Source organism: Solanum dulcamara, chromosome 11 (assembly GCF_947179165.1).
Source record: "Solanum dulcamara chromosome 11, daSolDulc1.2, whole genome shotgun sequence".
Lineage (NCBI taxonomy): Eukaryota > Viridiplantae > Streptophyta > Magnoliopsida > Solanales > Solanaceae > Solanum > Solanum dulcamara.
Genome location: NC_077247.1, coordinates 35,979,067 through 35,996,717, shown reverse-complemented (window position 1 = coordinate 35,996,717; position 17,651 = coordinate 35,979,067). Strand labels below are relative to the sequence as shown.

General features: G+C 29.9%; 1 protein-coding gene and 1 pseudogene across 1 annotated transcript; one reads left to right on the top strand and one right to left on the bottom strand.

Moving 5' to 3' along the window:
• The first annotated feature begins 1,278 nt into the window (after positions 1-1,278).
• On the top strand, positions 1,279-2,173 carry LOC129872539 (anthocyanidin 3-O-glucosyltransferase 5-like; annotated as a pseudogene).
• A 10,507-nt stretch (positions 2,174-12,680) lies between these two features.
• LOC129875100 (anthocyanidin 3-O-glucosyltransferase 5-like) lies at positions 12,681-15,010 on the bottom strand. Its single transcript, XM_055950534.1, has 2 exons — positions 14,120-15,010; positions 12,681-13,475 (listed from the first exon to the last, which is right to left on the bottom strand). The coding sequence occupies exons 1-2, from the start codon at positions 14,891-14,893 to the stop codon at positions 12,816-12,818; spliced, it is 1,434 nt and encodes a 477-aa protein (XP_055806509.1). The 5' UTR covers positions 14,894-15,010; the 3' UTR covers positions 12,681-12,815.
• Between the last annotated feature and the right edge of the window lie 2,641 nt (positions 15,011-17,651).

The following is a 17,651-nucleotide window of genomic DNA, read 5'->3' as shown; positions in this document are numbered from 1 at the left end:
GACACCTGATCCAGATATAATTAATTTATCATTCTTTATTATTACATTCCACTTCATTAACAATATTTCATCAAGCCTTCTTTATTCAAGGCACCATTTTTGATAGGGCAAGTTCAAGATTATGGATTTCACGGTCTTGGGATTTCAGAACAATCATAACAACATACCAACCATCCAAACCACAACAATTAAATGCATAGAAAACTTCACACATTACTCAATGACTATCAATCATTATTAAGAGTCTATCTATGATATAGAATAAACTATAACCTACCTCAACCGAAGAACCGAAGTCAAGCAAGCTAATTCACCAATGCTTTTCCTTTCTTCGAAGCCTCACGTTTTCAATCTATCAAGTATACAATATTCGTAAGCAAACGAATCCGTAGACGCTAATATTATATATATGTTTAACCTAGACCCAACAACTCACCCAACTCTATAATCAATTCCCTAAAACTCAAGCCTAGGTTAAGCTCCAATTCCTCCAATATCATAATTCTAATAATTTTCATATAATATAATACACCTAATATTTAATTACATATACCAATATGTCAACTTGAATCATAATGTGATAATTATAGGAACAAAATTTAAAACGGAACTACTGTTATGAACTAATGCGCAATAAGAATATGAAGTGCATATCCTTACCCCTGCTACCATTCATTACTTCATCATTAGTTAGTAATTACATTCACAATTTACCTCAACTTCCAATCAGAACTTACGCCACATTATAATTTTTTTTAATACTTTCCACCAATAAACCAACTTACAGAAACTATCCATTCCATACTCGTATATATAATTGTTTAATGATTGCCCATTATCACCCCTTATTCACCATTAACAATTTATCAGGTACACCCACTAACTCGTGTTCCTAATTTTAAGAATCAATATTGCCGCCGCCCAATATTTGCAATTTAATTCCAAACCAACTAATATAATAATATTACTTAATAAATTATCTAATCTAGCCATCAATAAGCAAACGAATCAGTTACAGTAAAATCAAGTTAGAACTCTCACCTGAATATGACGTGCTCTTGTGCGACGATAGAGGTAAGTTTTTGCCTCAGAGTTTTTCTTTTCTTTTCTAAAAATCTTAGGTATTAAAATGACAAACTCCAAATAACCTATTTTAATAAGTGGTATAAAGTATACGGTATTAAGTAAATTATAAATTTAGCCCACCAACTAAATTAATTATTTTGAGAACTAGAGTTTTTTATTTTATAAAAGACTCATACCATAAATTGTTAATGGGTATTTGGATTATTCGATAACACACAACTTCATGTTGCTATAGTGTCAAGCCCTGGCATGGGCCATTTAATCCAAGTACTAGTCTTAGGCAATCGATTAGCCACTTATCATAATATCAAAATTACATTCTTTGCTATCACAACAAGCTCTTCATCGTCCGAAACCGAATTCCTCAAGAAATCCAATGGGAAAAATGCTATCGAAATAATTCCTGTTCCTTCCGTCGATATTTCTCACCTAATAGACTCCAATACTAAAGTTTTCACTCAATTACGTCTATTGGTCCGCGAAGCTTTGCCTATAATTCGTTCTGGCATAGCTTCGATGAACCATCGTCCAGATGCTCTCATAGTCGATATTTTTTGTACACAAATATTACCCATAGCAGAAGAATTTTAACATTCCTAAGTATGTTTACCAGACTACTACTGCGTGGACATTAGCATTACTTATATCAAGTTCTTGACCAAGAAATTAAGGGTGAATATATTGGTCTTAAAGAACCCTTGAAAATTCCGGATGATGTGTTGGACCCCATGTTAGATCGGAGAGATCAACAGTATGAGGAGTATCTTAAGATAGGAATGGAATATACCCATTTCGATGGAATATTGGTTAATACTTGGGAAGATTTAGAGGGAGAGACTATCAAAGCTCTTCCAAGTAATGAAAAGTTGCAATCAGTTGTAAAGGTGCCACATTTTCCAATTTACCCAATTGGTCCCTTGAGGAGAACAGTTCAAATAACTGAACGTGGTGATGAGGTAATGTTACACTTTGTGTAAATAATAGACATACTGTAGTTGTTTTTAGTCGTGTCTTACAATGAAATGAATCACTGGGTATGTTGTTAAAATGAAATGAATGGTTGGTTATATTCTTTCTTCTAAAGTTGATTCCCCATCCCTATGATTAAATTGTTGTTTAGTTACTTTAATTTGCAGGAAAATCTGTATTAATAAGTGAAGTATCAAAAAAGAAATACCCTTGCTATCATTACTAGAAGTACTTGATTAGTTGCTAAAATCTAAAGACTTGTTATATCTGACAGAATGATCACTTAACTAATAGTTATTAGCTCAGAAAGTCAAATTTCTTCTTGATTTCAATTTCCTTTAATAAAGAAAGTGATTTTCCCAGATAATAACTAGTTAAATGACCACACGATTTATAGACTACTAAAAAATTGTGAAAAAAGCGACGAACTGCGTCGCTTTCTTGGTCAAACTCGACGGAAAAGCGACGCAGTCACTTCCATCGCTTATTTGCTTGACACTTTTAAAAAAGTGATGGACAGCGTCGCAAAAAGCGACGGACTGCGTCGCCCCTAATATTTTTTTAATTAAAAAATATATAAATAAATATAAATAAAAAAACAACAGTCCGTCGTTTTATTTTAAAATTTTTAATTTTTTGTTCAGAAAAGCGACGGATTAATGGTCTCCTTCCGTCTCTTTTGTTCTTGGTATTCTTAAAAATTTTCAGAAAAGTGACGGATAGAGGGTCATTGTCCGTCGCTTTTCTGGAAAAAATTTAGCAGAAAAGCGACGGACTAAAGGACCTGTCCGTCGCTTTTCTGCAATTTTTTTGACAGCAAAAACCTGCAGTTTCTGTTGCATACCTACAATCAAAATTCAACTCACTTCATAGCAATTCAGCCCATTCCAACACAACTAACAACAAACAAAATAGGCAAAATACATAATAACAAACATAATTAAACACTTAAAACGAATAAACGAATAATTTAGAACGATTTAAAGTCTTTCAAAGTTAACAAAAACATTCAAAATGTTCATAAATTAAAATAGGGAACTTAATTAGGACTATTTGCTATGTATTCAGCACTATCGTCGAAGTCATCCGGAGTGGACCCTCTTGAATAATGGGGCGGAGTCTGACGGACGAAGTTGAACACTTGTTCTTTGATTTGCTCAACTTGTTGATTCCTAATTTTTTTTTCTCCTCAACCCTTTTTGCCTCAGATTCTGCTAATGCGCGTGTAAGTTCTGCAATTTGCTGAGACATAGCAGCTATTTGAACCCCGTCAACGGTCTCAGCTTGACGTTACGATCTAATACCTTCTAAACCTGATTGAAGTCGTCGTACGTCATTCCTAGAGCCCATTATATATATGGGGCACTTGTGACTCCCTCCAACCACTTTTTCTGTCCAAATTTTAGTGGATTGTTCAGGCGTTAGCTGGATCGAATCTCCCATCTCACGTATGTGTCGCTCATAATCTTGCTGCATATTAGAAAATAAAAGTTATAATCAATATCTATATATATTAAAAATAAAAGTTAGAATAAAAACATATTATACATTATGTTAAATAACTTACATAGGCTCGTTTGACCCTTTCCTCCACCCACTCATCTGGATCCAACGCATTAGTTTTTTTCTTCACATGACTCTTTTTAAAGACTTCATGATGATAGAGAGTGCATCCCAAAATTTTTTCCTATAAATAAAAATACAATTAATTAAATAATTCACTATCAGTCTTGTAGAACAACATGCATGCATTAATACAACAATGAATTTTTTAGGTATGTTAAACTCAGGATTAACCAGTTCGCCCAAAAGATCAACCATTGAGTCCATAGCCGCATGAGGAACACTCCAATCTAATTTAATAATCATTAACCTAACTGCAACTGACAAAACAGAATGCGGACTCCGGTCACATAGTGGACGACTAGCCTCTTCTAATTGTTGATAGAAACGTCTTGCTTCTTCATTAGGAGTTTCATCAAAATATTGTTCAAATTTCATCCCACTTTGAACCCCGAAAGCATCATTGACCATTTCATGAACTCTATCATGTTGAAATGTATCATGTTGAACTCTATCATGTAGAATTCTATCATGTTCAACACTAATTTGACCATGCGATGCAAGCATATTATATTCATCCACAGGCAGCAAATTATAAAATATATTATTCAATCCATCTATTTCTCCATGATCAACTCATACAAAATATCTAGACTTAAATCCATTACCATACAAATGAACCATAACTATATCTGAATTAAAAAAATTCAAACACCTACATTCACGATAATGACACCTAACCAATCCATTTCTCTTAAAAATATCAAGTGTCATGGCATGATCGATAAAACTTCTTACACCGTCAATAAAATTAGGTTTCAAACCACCACCAATTTTATAATGCATGTTATACATCCACAAACGATGATCCATCTACAAAATTACATATATTCAAGCTTAATTATTTAGTTCATAAAGACTACAATTCATTGAGACTACAAGTGTCATTAATTCAAGTTATAATTAATTAATTAATTAATATAATAATTAAGTTCAGGTTATAATTAATTCAACTTATAATTAAGTTCAAATTCTAATTAATTCAAGTTATAATTAATTAATTCAAGTTACAATTAATTAATTCATATAATGATTAAGTTCAAGTTATGATTAATTCAAGTTATAATTAGTTAATTTATATAATAATTAAGTTCAAGTTATAATTAATTCAACTTATAATTAAGTTCAAATTATAAATAATTCAATTTCTAATTAATTCAAGTCAGATGGTCTAAGTTAAATAAGAACAAAATTACAAGTTTCAAGTATATACAAATTAAAGTTCTAAAATACGAGTATTCAAGTATCTAATTAAAGTTCAAGTTCATGACAACATAAAGTTCTAATTAATTAGTTTAAAGTCTAAAAGTTCAAAATTTATCCAAACCAAAATAATTTATAAAGTTCTGAATTTCTAAAATTCAAGTATCTAAAGTTCAACTTAATAACCACATGAACTTCTATGTTCTAGTTACTTCTAAAGTTTAAAGAGTTCAAACATATACAAACCTAAAATTTTCAAATTCCAACTTCAAAATTCTTAAAGTTTAAAGTCATGACTTTGAATATCATCTAACTCTAATTAGTTTAATTAGTTCATAAGGACTACAATTCAACAAGATTTATAAAGTCAACAAAATTTCAAGTTCAAAGTTCTAAGTTCAAGTTCAAAATTCAAGTTCTTCTAAGTTCAAGTTCTATATTATATTCAAGTATCCTAAAATTCATGTATCTAAGTTATAATTAGTTCCAAAGTCTAAAGTTCACAATTTATACAAACCAAACAAAAAAAATTCTAAGTTCAAAAATCCTAAAGTCCAAGTTCATAACTTGAATATCTACCAAACATCAAAAATCATTCAACTCAATATTTTTCTAACTTGAATATCTTTCAAACATAAAAAATCCTAAATTCTAACTTCTAATTACTTCATGTTCTAAGTTTAATTTTATCTTCAATAACACTTCAAGTCCAACTAAAACAATACCCAATTCACAATCTAATTAAAAAACAAACTACAATTCAAACTAAAGCCCTAAAATTTTCATTCACATTCTAACTTCAAGAACTAACCAACTATGTTAATAACATTGAAACATCAAGAACACTTTAATTCCAACTCAAAAAATATTCAATTCACAATTTAATTCAAAAAAAAAATCAAAGCAAAGACCTAAAATCTATTTTCTAACATTCACCAATTCAAAATCATATATACAAATTAACTATGTTAATAACATACATTAAACAAATTAAATGAAATAAATTAACTAACAAATCAACAATTTTTTTTTTAAATTAAAACCCTAACTAGCTAACCTTATTAACAATAAGGAGAGAGAAGGCTGACGGAGGAAAGTGACGACGGCAACAACGGAGATGGGGGAGGGAGTGGCGGCAGCGAAGGGCGGCGAAGGGGGCGGGGGGTTGGGAGTTTAGAGAGAAGGAGGAGGGGTTTTTAGAGAGAGAGAGAGAGAGAGAGAGAGAGAGCAGAAAATAAGAAATCTCGCGTAATGAGATGTAATATTTCAGAAAAAGCGACGGACATCGTCGCCTTGTCCGTAGCAAATTTTAAATAGTTGATCACCATTTTGATCAAAAAAACGACGGACTGGGAGACGCTGTCCGTTGCTTATTTAAAAAAAATGATAAATAAAATGTAATAAATAATGACGGACGGCGATGCAATTTTTAAATAATATTTAATTATTTTAAATTTAAAGTGACGGACTCCATCACTATTTATATTTTATAATTATTTTTTAATTATATTTACATATGGCACAAAAATCTACCAAAAAAGCGACGGACAAGAAGTCCCCGTCCGTCGCTTTTTATTAAAAAAAATAAATTAAAAAAACAACAAACAACGTCTCAAATTCCGTTGCTTTTTTGAGTGACGCAATCCATCGCTATGTTTTTCTTTGTTTTTTAAACTGTTTTTAGTAGTGGAGTACTACCCTTCAAGAAAAAGCTAATAATTAAGTGTTAATGAAAAAGAGAAAAAAAAAGAAAAAAAAATTAAAAACAATTAAAATAGTTGAATCTTTCTTATTCCCTTAGCATGCATGTGTGACTCTACAATAGACGCAATAGAGCAGGTTGCTTAAAAATATTGTTTGAATTTTTGTTCTTTATTAAAAGATTAATAAAATTATTTTTTTTATTAATTTTTTTAAATTATTATTTTACTATTTTTATAATATTCAGTAGATTCCTAAAATATATAAAAAAAGAATTAATTAATATCTTCCCAAAAACTCAATAAAAAAAATTACTCCTATAATTAATATTTCGTGCTCAATTAGAAAACTTCTAAAATAGTAGGATTAGAAGTATTCGTACGTGTTCTATAATTAATGCTTCGTCCACTTGTACTTTGTCTTTCTATTCCTGATAATTAAATAATCTAATCAAACAACGAAAAAGTTCATCCATCTAGAACTCCATTAGGTTTAGGTCTTCTTTCTATATTGACGTTTTCTATTTTACTACAAGAAGTGCAAGCATAATTAGGCCAAATAGGTTTGGTTATATATGAAATACTGCTCCAAGAAAAAGTTAATAATTAAGTGTTAATGGAAAAGAGAAATAAAAGAAAAAAATTTAAAACAATTAAAATAGTTTAGTCCTTATTTCCTTAGCATGCATGTGTAATACTCTACAGTAGACACAATAGAGCAGGTTGCTTAGAAATCTTGATTGAACTGTGTATCCTTGAGAAAAAATTCTATAATAGACAATATTGTTATTTATTATTTTCCTCACATAATTATTATTTAATTTTTGTTCTAATATTAAAGACTTAAATCTCTATCTATTTATCTTCTATATACTATATTGATCGAATTTTTTGCCCTTCGTTAAAAGACAAAATCAGTATTTGGACTTTTGCCTAAAATTTAAAGAAAACAACCGCAAATTACTATTTCTGGCAATGTCATTGAAACTTCTCTTCAAATTCAAAGAGTTTCATTCCTTTTGGAATACTACCACAGATAATACAATGTTTGAATGTATTAATGACTTTAATCTTTATAAAAAAGGATCATGTTTTATATTCCAATCAGTAAAGGTAATACATGCCTTTCTTCAATGGTATATTAACTTTAAATTTTGCTCAGCATTTCAAAAGATTTCAAATTATGCGGCTATTGATTTTTGCAATATGTTGCCTATCTTCGTTAAATTATGTATTCCACATGTTTCATGTTGATAAGTCTTCAAGTCAGGTTATTGAGGATACTCGAAAATAGTATTATAATAAATTTTCTCCTATATGTTAAATTGAGTTATTTTTACATATTTTATTTTTAATTCTTGATGTTTGTATTTTGGATAAAATTTTAATATTTTGATTGTGTTGTACGATTTGTATATTAATTTGTATCCCATATTCAATCATCTGGTGTAAAGATTAATTGGATAAATGCAATTAGAATTTTAATTCTAGAATCGATCGTAAGAGTCATATGTCCGCAATCCTAATACTGAGGCTCTTATAGAGCAAAAAGACAATGGGCATAATGACTTCACAGTGCTGCTAAATATTGAATAATCACGTATAAGAATCAGGTTCTATTACATAGTTTATGTTTTAAAATATATTTTTTTGGTGGTGAAGTTTTGATGTGTCCTTAGTTTCAATGAGTGGAGGGGTCGTTACTAGGGCTGTACAGGCCAAACCGATAAACCGCACCAAATCGACAAATCGAACCAAACCGGAAAAAAAAACCGATTAGTGGTTTGGTTTGACTTGATTTGGTGTTTGGAAAAAAAAAACGACCATTATAGGGTTGGTTTGGTTTTAACTAAAAAAAGTCAAACCGAACCCAAACCGACCCGATTATAGATATACTACTTTTAAATTATGTTATACATAAAAATATTTATTAAAATGTAATTTATAAATATTTTTTAAAAAAATTTCATAATTTTTTTTTTCTTTCTTACATTTATATTTGGACTTGAGAAGCTCATCTAAATAATATACAAAAAAAGCCCTTCTTATAAAGTTATATTATAAAGTTAAAACTTCAAACAGTGTTTTGCGTTCATCTTATATGTTGATATTTTGTACTAGAACTCTTTTTAAGAAGCACTGCTCTGTGCTTTTTATTAGATACTATGAAAAATCCGAAAAACTCAAAAAAATCCGAGAAACCCAAAAAACCCGAAAAAATTCGAAAAACCCAAGAAAAATTGATGTCGAAAAATCCAACTTTTATTGATTTGATTTAGTTTATAAATTTAATAACCCGACACAAATAATTTGATTTGGTTTGTAAAAAATCTGAACCAACTCGATTCATGTACACCCCTAGTCGTTACATAACGAGTGCAGGGGTTGTTACATACATACACTTAAAAAAATTATTAACAGAATTCACAACAATCGGTAACGAGCAGCCTACTTTGTTTAATTCACCAGGTCAGCAAATTATGTATTATTTTCATAGAATCATATTGTATACAATTTTCATAGTGAATGAAATGGATATACCATTTTACATATCAATTTTCACAATAATTTTTTTGTACCAATTACATACATTGGGAAACCAAAAAAATATTATTTAGTCTATGAAATGGATATATAAATTGATTTCAATAGGATTGGCTAAACTAAATTATAGATACCATATTTTGTACCATTTTCATACACCAAAAATCAGCTATAAGAATACATCATTTATACATAGCATCTTATATACCAATAACCCCAAAAAGTTAAAAAGCATTTAGTGTATAACATTGTTAGTCAAATTGATTTCAATTTGATTGGTTAAAATAAAATAAGAATACCAGAGTGCATATAATTTTTGTAGTAAATGAAATGGTGTACCATTTTACAAAACAATTCCCACAAAAGAAAAATTCTTTGATACCGATTTTAATATCAAATACTTACATTGAAAATTTACACCTTGCATGTTTGGATGGTTGTTACACGTTGTATTGTTTGTTTAAATATAATATTTATTTTGATTACTATTTAAATTCTATTGTATCGTATCGTTTAATCCATTGTTAAGTAACGACGAAAAGACCCATTTTTACGTACGTAACGATCAATTTGGTGTGATCGCATCGTTACCTTAATATTTTCTTCTCATTTTGTCTTTATTTTTTATTGAATAATTATATATTTTATCTTTTACCCTACCTTTTCATAGAAGCTCTACCATGTACCCTACTTTTCTTGTAAGTTTATCATTCAAATCATGAATGTGTGACATTATGTAACGATGGAGAACGATACAATCTATTCAAACACTGTATTTATTAAAATAATATAGGACGATACAATACAAAACGATATATTATGAAACAATACATAACAATCATCCAAACAAAGTGTTAAAAGAATATCATTTAATATACGATAATGGGTAAAATAAATTGACTTTAACAGGATTAATTAAACAAAGAAATCTATTACGATTAAAATCTTTAAAAAGACACAAAATCATAACACTCAAAATAAAATTGAAAATCACTCTGATGAAACTGATACAAATTAGAAAATTGAAAGCGAGTATCAAATTGAATATCAAATTTCTTGGGAAAAATTGTGTAAGAAGGAGAACCATGGAAAGGGAGAAGGAAATGGATTTTCTTTTTCTTTTTAAAAAGGGATAATTACAGCAGTTGATGGTCATTTTAATTATCAAAAAAATGATCATTCGGTATATATTCGATGTATATTCATGTATACATAGATGTATAGAGTGTATCATAATGTATATTCAGTAAGTCAGTATATAGCTCATTTATAAGTAATCTATATTGTATAGTTAGTGTGTACTATCTATGACTTTTGGCAAGCTATATTGTACAGTCACTGTACATTTCCTATGATTTTGGCTATTTCTTATGTAAAAAAAAACATGACCATATTTATCGTAAACTAATTAGTTTATTGTATATGAACCTGTTTGGATGGGCTTAAAAAAGTAACTTTTATGTATGAAGTGCTTTTAGAACTTTGAAGTGCTGAAAGTTATTTTTATAAATAAGCAGTTGAGTGTTTGGATAAAAGTGCTTAAATGAGGAAAATGATGTGAATTTTAGGGTTAAAAGAATAAAAAGGGTAGTTTGGGAATTTAGTTAAAATATAAGGGATATAAAAGTAATTTCTATGGTTAAAGAAAATGACTTTAAGCACTTAGAAAAAAAATTAGGAATCCTAACTTTTTATTTTTGACTGACTTTAAGAACTTTATGGCTTAAAGTTAGCATTAGGCAAACACGTCCAAAAACTAAAAAGGGGTTTTAAGTTGGTTTTGACCAACTTAAAGCCCATCCAAACGGGATCTATATTTGATGTTGTCCCTTTTAAAAACTGAATATAGTTGAAGAGGGAGGGGAAAATGTGTTCAGCAATGGATGACACCCCAGGAAAAAGTAAAATCAAAATACTCAAAATAGAATTGAAAACTATTCATTTAAACTGATAAAGAACCAGAAAAATAGGAGAGATGGAGGAGATTGAATTTCGAATTTCTTGGAAGAACTTTGAGGAGATAAAATGAGAGATTTCTGTATTAATTAATTGTATTTAATTTTTCCGTATATTAAGTCTAAATACGATAAAGACATGCCCAATAAATAAAAATTACTTTAATTCAAAATAATCCTAATATATTATGATATAATTTATAATATAAATTCTGAAATATAATGTGATTAGTGATTACTCTCACAAATAATTATTCTGATATCAATTCTAAAAAAAGTCAAAATGAAGTAGCGCGATAAAAAATAAAGCGAAGCATTATGGTGTAAGCAGAAGGAAAGGCGCAACGGTTGCTAAGAAGATATACTTCTAAGTAGAAAGTAAAGCCTAATAATACATTGACAGACATCAATCACAAAAATAGACAATTTTTTGGCATTTTACTAACCCTATCTTGGCTTATACTTTATAGTCTGTCCACCTTTTCTACTTAAATTGATGTTTCTTGTAACATGTTCAAATTCTTTAGGGGGAATTAATCTCACTGATCAAGATGTTTGTAAAATATAATAAAAACTTAAATGATAGATATATGTTGAAAAGTCTCATATTGGCTGAAAAAAGACATAAATGTTCTTTTTAATATGACTTGATAATTTTTCTCTTATGAGATAGTTTTTAGGGTTGAGCTAAACATAAGATTCATTTTTTATATGATATCAAAGTCGGACTCATCTCAATTATTATTTATCGATAATGAACCTAAATGAAATTATTCACACACTAAATATCCAATCCTGAACTGAGACGTGTTGAGAAATCCCATGGCTCGGGCAATCCTCTCATATTTTCCTTTTGTAATTAGTAAAAATGTTAGCCAAACAATTATTTATATCGATGAGAAGGACTAAACGTATTATTTTATGTTGTAGGTACGTAGAGCATACTAATTAGTCCAGATTTCACATTCAATAATGAATGGAAACGAGACTATCCAAGTGGAAATAATTTGCAGGGATAAGTTGAGATAAATTTGCCAACTTTGTGATTTCATATAAAAAATAATATCAAAGTCAAAATTGATGGACGGACACCTTAAATTTAAATTATAATGACTCAATCCACTAATTAACGGATGATATATAATTAATTTCCAATTCGATAAGGATTAAAATGGGGTACGTAGCGTGACTAATTTTATTTAAGTATGATAATGATATAATACAAATTTAAATGAAAAATAGAATTTGATAAAATAGAATTTCATAAAATTGAATTTAACTTATTTGGGAGTGAAGCATAGTTAATGTTCGTGTAGGTACCATAACTAATTTTATTCAGTATGATGATGATTTAATACGAGCTAAAATGAAAAGGAGGATTTCATAGAACTAACCTTATCTTATTTGAGACTGAAACATAGTTCATGTTCATCTAGGTACCGTAACTAATTTTATTTATTATGATAATATAATACAAGTTTAAATGAAAAACATAATTTCATAAAATCGGCCTTAACTTATTTGGGAATGAAGCGGTTATTTGATTAATATAAAGTAAATAACTTTGTTAACTTGGATATAATTAGGATTACCAAACTCCTCAATGCATTGAAAGTGTCACTTACAAATTAAAATTGTCTTTTCAAATTATTTATACAAGGACTATAAAATCAAATCTCTTGAAGATAAGTTTATTTCAAAAAAAAAAAAAACGTACACAAAGATAACGGACTCATCATAACAATCTACACCTAATATTCTTTACAAGCTCACAAATTGAGTTGTAAGAAGAACCTCCTTCTTTTAATGCATTTTCCGAGCTCATCTTCAATTTCTTAGCATTTTCTCTTATTCCTTCCCCTTCATTTGTTTGCATCAACATTATCACCATTCCTTCTATCTCCTCTCTCCTAACCACCTTCTTCGTTGGCAAAATCCCCGGTCGAATCGCGACTCCTATCTCCTCCGCCAACATGGTGGCGTTCATTTTTTGTTCGGCATATAATGGCCATGCAATTATTGGAACGCCATTTGTCAAGCTTTCTATAATCGAATTCCATCCACAGTGCGATAGAAATCCACCCACTGAAGAGTGGCCCAAAATCTCAACTTGTTTGACAAACATAGGCACTACTAGGCCCATATCTTTGGTCCTAGTTAGAAATCCCTCAGGTAAGTATTTTTGCATGCCACGTGTCTCTTTTCCTACAGAATTAAGATATTCAACATCTGCATCACCATCACAGGGTGGACGTATTACCCAAACAAATTTTTGTTGGCTTAATTCTAAACCCCAAGCAAGCTCAATTATTTGTTGTGAAGATAGGGTTCCACCACTTCCAAAAGATACAAATAGAACTGATTCATGATTTTGTTTGTCTAACCATTGAATCACCTATTGGAAAATAAAAACACAAATAATTTAGAAATTAAAAAACGTTAATTAGTACTCCCTCTATTCCATATTAACTAAATTTGTGAGGCAATTCATATTTATTAAGAAAAAAAGTTTAGGACATAAACTGAACATCATTTATTTTCCACTTTTACCCTTTTCCTAATTGTCAAACTATTCTTGAAAATAGAAGTAATTCAAAGTAAAATCATAAATATGGGCAATTAACTCTCTTGAATTTATTACCTAGAAAATATAAATGAAGGGCAAGAATGAGAAAAAGTTCAAACATTTACCTTAAACTTTAAACAATTCACTTATTTTGAACTACAAAAAAAAAAAAAAATTAGTTAATATGGAATAAAGGGTGTAACACTTTTTTGAAAACATTATTTGTTCACTCTTCCCTGTGAGATTAATTAATTGTTATGGAATCGAACACAAATAATTTAGGCTTAAAATATGCTAAGTAACACTTTTTGAAAGCATTATTTGCTCACTCTGCCTTGCGAGACTAATTGTTATGAAACCGGATACAAATCTTTCAAGTTCTAATTTCCTTCTGCAAATTGAACAATACTACTTTATAGGAAGAAATACTTTAATTATTTAGCTATTTATATTTAAATAAATTCTAACATTACCTCATCAGGTTCCATTGTTTCAACCTTTCTCCTCAAGGGGCCAATTGGATAGATTGGAAAATGTGGCACCTTTAGAACTGATCTCAAGTTATCATTATTTCGAAGCGCTTTGATAGTATTAGGCTCCAAATCTTCCCAAGTATTAATCAAAATTCCATCAAAAGACGCATATTCCATTCCTAGCTTAAGATACTCCTGATATTGTTGATCGCTTCGATCCAACATAGGATCAACCACATCATCAACTCGTAATGCTTTACAACCCGGAATTTTCAAAGGTTCTTTAAGATCAACATATTCGCCCTCAATTTCTTTGTCAAAAACTTGGCAGTATAGAGCTAAAGATATCGTCCATGCTGTAGTAGGATGGAACGCGTACTTAGGAATGTTAAATTCTTTGGCTATGGGTAATATTTGTGTACAGAAAATATCGACTATGAGAGCATCTGGACAATGGTTCATCGATGCTATGACAGAACGAATTCCTGCCAAAGCTTCGCGGACCAATAGACGTAGTTGAGTGAAAACTTTAGTGTTTGAGTCCATTAGGTGGGAAATATCGACCGATGGAACTGGAATTATTTCGATAGTTTTTTTTCCATTGGAGTTCTTGGCAAATTCGATTTCGGACGATGAAGAGCTTGTTGTAATAGCAAGAATTGTAATTTTGATATTATGATGAGTGGCTAATTGATTGCCTAAGACTAGTACTGGGATTAAATGGCCCATGCCAGGGCTTGAGACTATAGCAACATGAAGTTGTGTGCTATCCATGGGTAAAAAAGAGATTTTTGAAACACTATTGAAAGGAGTAGGAAAGAGGAAGTGTTGAATTTTTACAAAGGAAAAGCCATCTATGTTTGGCTTTATAGGAAGCACTAGCACTAAGTTTGGAAGATTATAAAAACTTCTTCAATTAAATAAAGCAGATTACTCTAATGCTGTTACATGTGACATGAGATTTTTTAGTTTTTAGTTTTTGGAAAACTATTTACATCTCCTAATTTTGCTTTAAAGATTAAATTCTACCTCAACTATGAATAATAGACATTCTTTCTCTTTATTTTATGCAATGCCTATTTTATCTTTGACATTTTCAATCCTTCATCTATGTAATACCTTTTTATGTTGTACATAAGATTTATTTTCTTAACCTAGATATTTATAGATTTTGTTCAAATTCATCAACATTATAAGTAGAATATTATAATCTTTTGTATGAATTTGTCACAAAATTTAATGCTATTTATCTTATTATAGAACATATATATATAATCAGTATTTTTCACTTTTTTTATCTCAAGAATAATATTTATTTTTTCATAGAAAATTTATTACGTAGATTTAAAAAATATATATTTCATGATTTTAAAAAAGTAAAAATATATAAAATATTGATAATGTAAGGATAAAATAAATATTTTAAAAAATTAATTAAAATAAAGAGAAATAATGTCTATTGTTCAAAATTGAGGGAAAATAGAGGGGGCGTCAAAAAAAAAAAAAAAATTGAGAAGTCTAAACAATCTTCACCTTATTTCTCTAAGGGAAAAATAAGAAACAAATAAACAGGGTAGTCATTACGTAGGGTCAACAGATTTAAAAACCATTAATTTTGAGGGATCAAATCACCAAACTCTGCCTTTTGTGAACACTTGCATGGACACCGAGGCAGCTTATTAGAGTAGTGATCTACCGACATGGATTGTGGTGTAATGGTGAGACTGATTCATTCTTAATCAAAGATTTTAGATTTGAGCTCTGGATAGGAAGGAAAATTTGTTGGAAGCGTCACCCTCGAATAAGCCCTGCAATGAGCGATTCGAATTTAGTCGAGACTTCACAAGTTTCGAACACCGAATAAAAAATTGAAAAAAAAATAGAGTACTTCATCTAAATAAAAACTTTAAAAGGATCGATGGCCTTTTACTTACTTAGTACTTTAAAAAATATTTTTTATGTTATTTAATCTTAATATATAAAAGAGAATCTTATATTCGCCTATGTGACAGTCGTCATTAATCAGGATTTGCCTTTCATCTTTGAAAAAATTACGCGGATTTGCAAACATTACTACTATATTATGCTATAGGGTTATAGTTTCAATTAATTACGAATAGTTTAATGAAATTTGCTACTAATTTCGAGTTACATTAAATGAATTTTATCAGATACAAAAACTCATTCTCGTCCAAATATAACTAATCTTATACAAATTACAAATTATATTTCTCCTCTCTCCACTCATTGATTTTGCTCCTAAGGTTTCTCAATCACTTTAGATTTGAATTTTGAATGCTCTCATTTTTTTTCTCTCTCCCTCCTAATCATGTCATCTCAATTCAAGATAATCGCCCAAAATGTGTTCCAACTTCTTCTTTTTTAATTTTACTTTTGTATAATTTTATAGTTGTTTCAGTAGTTTTGCACAAACAACGGATGATCACACTCCATCAATGAGAATCACTCGAGATATACAATTGCATGAAAAAAATATTGATGATCCTCATATTTATCTTTGGGTTTGACACAAGATTTGGGAGTCATTGCAGGGTCAATTGCAAAATCTAGAGAAATTGAAGAGAAAACATCTAATCAAGAGTTTAGATCCAAGCAAAAAAAAGGACTCAATTGCAATGCAGCAAATTATCAATAAAGCTAAGGCAAAAGGATAGGGGCATGATCAGACCCTGTTCTAGCTAGATGCTCCATTTTCATGTGATTAAACCAGCCCTGTATTTCTTGATTAAAAAGAATTCTATCCAATCTTTCAAAGATACAATCATTATCAGCTCTATCAGTCCACCAAGTAAATGAGCTCCCTCTAAACTGTATTTCATTTAAATCACAAGAAGATGTATATATTTCAAAGTCTTTATAATCAACATCACTTACTGATAAACTGCCTATTTTTTCTTTTGCATTTAACACAACATTTACAGCCCCTCCAACTAATTATAGACTTGTTATTCCTATGTCCAATTGGGAGATATCTTCCCATAACATTTGTCTTTAATCAGCATTACACTTCGCATAAATTAATGTAACAAATAAACTGCAAACATGACTTTGATGGTTTAACTGCAAAGTTAGTTGCTGCTCAGTGTCTTTCACCACAGTAGTAGTAAAATCATAGTTTATAAAAAAATAAATTTTATCATTATAATTAGAAGTAGCCAAAAGCATCCTCAATCTTCTCCTATATTTGTTGATATATGTCTAAAGTTTTGAAAAGGTTCCAATAGTCCAATAAAAGTGAACTTATGAAAATTATGAAGCATTTGAACTCTATGAAATGCTTGCTAAGACTTCACAGACCTAATATTTCATATTAGAGCTTTCATATTTCTTAGGAACTGATTTAACTCTCTTCGGCTGAACTCTCGTGAACTGAGTATTATCTCCACATTACCCTGCTTCTTCTCCTTTCTGGCATTTTTTAGAAGCTTTGCAGATATATTTGCCTCAAGTGGTACATAACCCCACATCTCTTCTACTTTTCGAGTTTCAGTAACACCTTTAGCAATTTGGT

Coding starts and splice junctions, on each gene's coding strand:
- LOC129875100 (XM_055950534.1), bottom strand. CDS start 14,893: ATGGATAGCACACAACTTCATGTTGCTATAGTCTCAAGCCCTGGCATG. Junction 13,476..14,119: donor AAACAATGGAACCTGATGAG/GTAATGTTAGAA, acceptor ATTTTCCAATAG/GTGATTCAATGGTTAGACAA.